The following is a 3,427-nucleotide window of genomic DNA, read 5'->3' as shown; positions in this document are numbered from 1 at the left end:
CGGACTCTTTGTCTGTATTACTTATAACACCCGCACTGCTGGGGCAGAGGTTCTCCAAGCGCTCACCGTCGATGTGCACCATGTTTGCAATGAAGCAGCCAGACCTTGGCTCGAGGGAGCAAAGTGAGACAAAGTGCCCCTCCCCACAGCTCCCCATGGCTGGCAGAGCAGGTGTCGGGGCAGCCTTTCCTGCAGACGAGACCCATGCAAGGGGAAGGCAGGAGCTCCCGAACTGCCCCAGTGCAAAGCGCCTCCTCTCCTCAGCAAGTGGGGCCTAAGCTGGGCTGTGGGCACCTGCTGGGCCTGCTGTGTCTGCTCTGCCCCTTCTTCTCCAAAGACCCTAGCCCTGCCCTTCAGCCAGCAAGGCAGGGACAGAAGGCCTTGGGGCTGGTCCTGCAGGGACACTTCCCCTAGCCCCGCAGAGGTGCTCGTTCCCAGCAGCATTTGCTCTCTCCCCTCCAGCGTGCATGCTGTGTGGCCAGGCAGAGGTGGACCCAGATATCTGTGGGCGCAAAAGAGTGAAAAAAGGGCTCTGTGCCCACACATATTGCCTGGTGAGTTCTCCTGGGGCTCCCTCCAGCTTCCTGCGAGGGATGGCACCTTCCTTGCTGACCTAATGAGCTCCCGGCCTTTTGTGTTCTGCAACTTTTTGCCAGAGATCTTCTTCCACAAGGGAGCAGGAAGGGCTTTCCTGTGGCGGACACCAGGTGCACAATCCAGGTGGCAGCCCAGAAGGTGAGGACCTGTCAAGAGCAGGGAGGTTTGCACCATGAGAGGCTTGCAGGGAGCTCCTCCTGGACACGAGGAAGGACATCCCAGCCCTTCCACCAGCTCTGGGACAAATGCCTCCTCCCATTAGCTCCACAGAGGCTCTGGCACAGGCAAAAGCCTCATGTGCCAGGCAGATCTGTGGAGTGTGAGCCAGTAGTGCCCACCACCTGCACCCTGCGCTGAAAGACATGGGGCCAGCCATGCAGCCTGCTGCTGAGGGAGGGTGTTGTGCTCTTTCCAGTGCTGCTTCGTTTGTGGCAAGATGGGTGCTGCCATCATCTGCCAGGAGAAAGGGTGCAACCACAGTTTCCATCTCCCCTGTGCCTCAGAGGGTGAATGTGTCACCCAGTTCTTTGAGCCGTACAGGTAACGGCTGCCAGCCCTCGTGCAGGAGCCTCCTCATCTTCAAACCCCTCTGGCCAGCAAGTGAAGAACCCACAGGGACACTTCCCAGCAACCTGCCACAGCCAGAGCCAGAGGTCTGGGGCTCCTTCATAGCTCCTCTACCCTCCTCACCATCACCAGGAAAGGACTCAGCACTTCTCACCTCACCCCACCTCACCTACCCCTTCTATCTACCCCCTAGGTCCTTCTGCTGGCAGCACTGCCCAGAACAGACAGTGCAAGCCACCCCAGAGCAGAACAGCACCTGCATCATCTGCCTGGACCTTGTGGAAGACAAAAAGTCCTACCGCACCATGGTGTGCCCAGCATGCCAGCATGCCTGGTTCCACCAGAACTGCATCCAGAAAAAGGCTATCCATGCTGGTGCCAGCTTCCACTGCCTGCATTGCCAAAATGAAGATCAGTTTGTGAAGGAAATGCTCAACATGGGGATTCAAATCTCCAAGAGGTTGTTTTTTTCTTCCCAACTCACAAGTCGTCAGGCGCAAGCGTGGTGCCAGGCCAGGGACTGCCCTGGCCTTCTGCTATCCCCTGACTCTTATCCTCAGCTTCATGGAGGAGCTGGAAATTGTGGTGGGGGTGAAGAGCAGGGACGACCTGGATCTGCCTGATACTGGGGCAGCAGAGGCTCAACACTTTTGTTTCCTTCTCCAGCAGACAACCATCATGGGAGAGCGATGAAGCATTTGAGCTGGTATATCAAAGGCACAGCCTCTGCAATGCCAGCAAATGCCTTTGTCCGGGAGGCAGGGAGCAGGCAGAGGAAGAGGGGTAAGGTGCCAAAGCAGCAGTCTAGGGCTCTGCACAAGATCTCAATCTCCTCACAAGAGGAACAAGGGCTCTGCTGGGCAATGTCTTGCCTGCATCACTTTGTCCTCACAATCAGCAGACTGTTTTCTTCCACAGGCCTTGGCAACTGCTCCTGTGCAGCTCCTGTGCTGCTGAAGGCACCCACCGACACTGCTCGTACTTGAGGAGCTGTGCAACCACCTGGGAGTGTGACAGCTGCACTGGCCTGGGCACTGATAAGAGGCAAAAACATCTGGGTGCTCCTGGACTGAGGCCAGGCTAGGCCTGGTAGCAGGGGGTCAAGGTAGGCTTGGCTCCAGGGAACCACAATGGCCCTTCCTGCCCCGGGGTTGGGTGGCCATGCTGCTGACCTTCCTGCCTCCCCTCACAGCCTCCAGTGACAATTCAGAGCTTGCCAGCCCCAGCTCCACCAGCCAGGTGGCATCAGGGCCGCCCCATGGCTCCCTTGCGTATGAGAGCAGTAGGCCCAGCACCATCGCTCAGGTATCACTGGGGCCATTCCACCCCTCCTCGGGGCCTGAAAGCAGCAGCCGCTCCAGCCAACCTGGACCAGACCGGATACGACACTGCTGGCGGTTACAACAGCGAGCACAAAAGCCGTACAGCCGGCCTGGAAAACACCATGGGAGCAGCCATGAGCAAGCCCCAAGTGCTGAGCCCAGTAGCTCCAGTACTGCCTGGCATGTGACGTTGGGACTGTTCCTTGACGCTCTGGTGCTCAAGAGGAGCAGCTCCAGCTCCACCAGGGAGGCAGCATTGGGGCTGTCCCGTGATGCTCTGGCACTCAAAAGCAGCAGCCGCTTCAGCCACCCTGGACCAGAGCAGATCCGACACCACTGGCGGTTACAACGTCAGGCACAAAAGCTGTACAGCCGGCCTGGAAGATGCTGCTGACCAGTCATGCACCAGCCCTAGGTGCTGGCCACCTTCCCCTAGCACAATAAAGTTGGCTTCTCATCCCATCTGCTCTGGGAAATCCCATGCTCTTTCGTTGATCATCCTCCTCTGCCTTTCTCAAGCCCAGCATTAAGGGACAGGACTGGCAGGTGTCTTGTCCCCCAGGGTCTGCAGCGCCTTCCCCAGACCTTCCTCCCTATGGGCTGGCCTTGGTCAGCCGCTCAGCACCTTGACCATGTTCTTCAAACCCTGCTGGCCCTGGGAGGCTGCTGTTCAGGGTCACTGCGGAGAAGTGCTTTCCCTTGGTGGGATGTTCACATGCACCTGAGCCCTGTCTGCACCCACCTTCTCTGCCCCTTCCCCGGTCCCCTGCGACAGCTCTTCCCCACGTCTGGACCCAGTACTACTGTCCCCCCAGACACTCTCTGCCCCAGGGAGGGCAGCCTTGCCCAGGTTGCCCTGACTGGGCCCTAGTGTCCTGGCACGTCCTGGGGAGCGGTGGTAGCGCTGTTGGGCTGGTGGTGAGGATGGCATTGGACTTGGG

At 58.8% G+C, this 3,427-nt stretch overlaps 1 protein-coding gene across 1 annotated transcript; it reads left to right on the top strand.

Moving 5' to 3' along the window:
* Nucleotides 1–71: 71 nt before the first annotated feature.
* On the top strand, nucleotides 72–2,880 carry LOC104527252 (PHD finger protein 7). The gene is made up of 7 exons (XM_029085689.1): nucleotides 72–123; nucleotides 463–554; nucleotides 1,013–1,137; nucleotides 1,358–1,624; nucleotides 1,834–1,947; nucleotides 2,083–2,243; nucleotides 2,357–2,880. Exons 1-7 carry the CDS (start codon nucleotides 72–74, stop codon nucleotides 2,878–2,880), a joined length of 1,335 nt encoding a protein of 444 aa, XP_028941522.1.
* The last annotated feature ends 547 nt before the right edge of the window (nucleotides 2,881–3,427 follow it).

Source organism: Antrostomus carolinensis, unplaced genomic scaffold, assembly GCF_000700745.2.
Source record: "Antrostomus carolinensis isolate BGI_N321 unplaced genomic scaffold, ASM70074v2 scaffold26816, whole genome shotgun sequence".
Classification (NCBI taxonomy): Eukaryota; Metazoa; Chordata; class Aves; order Caprimulgiformes; family Caprimulgidae; genus Antrostomus; species Antrostomus carolinensis.
The sequence above is the reverse complement of the archived record's forward strand: the minus strand, read 5'-3'. Positions and strand labels throughout refer to the sequence as shown.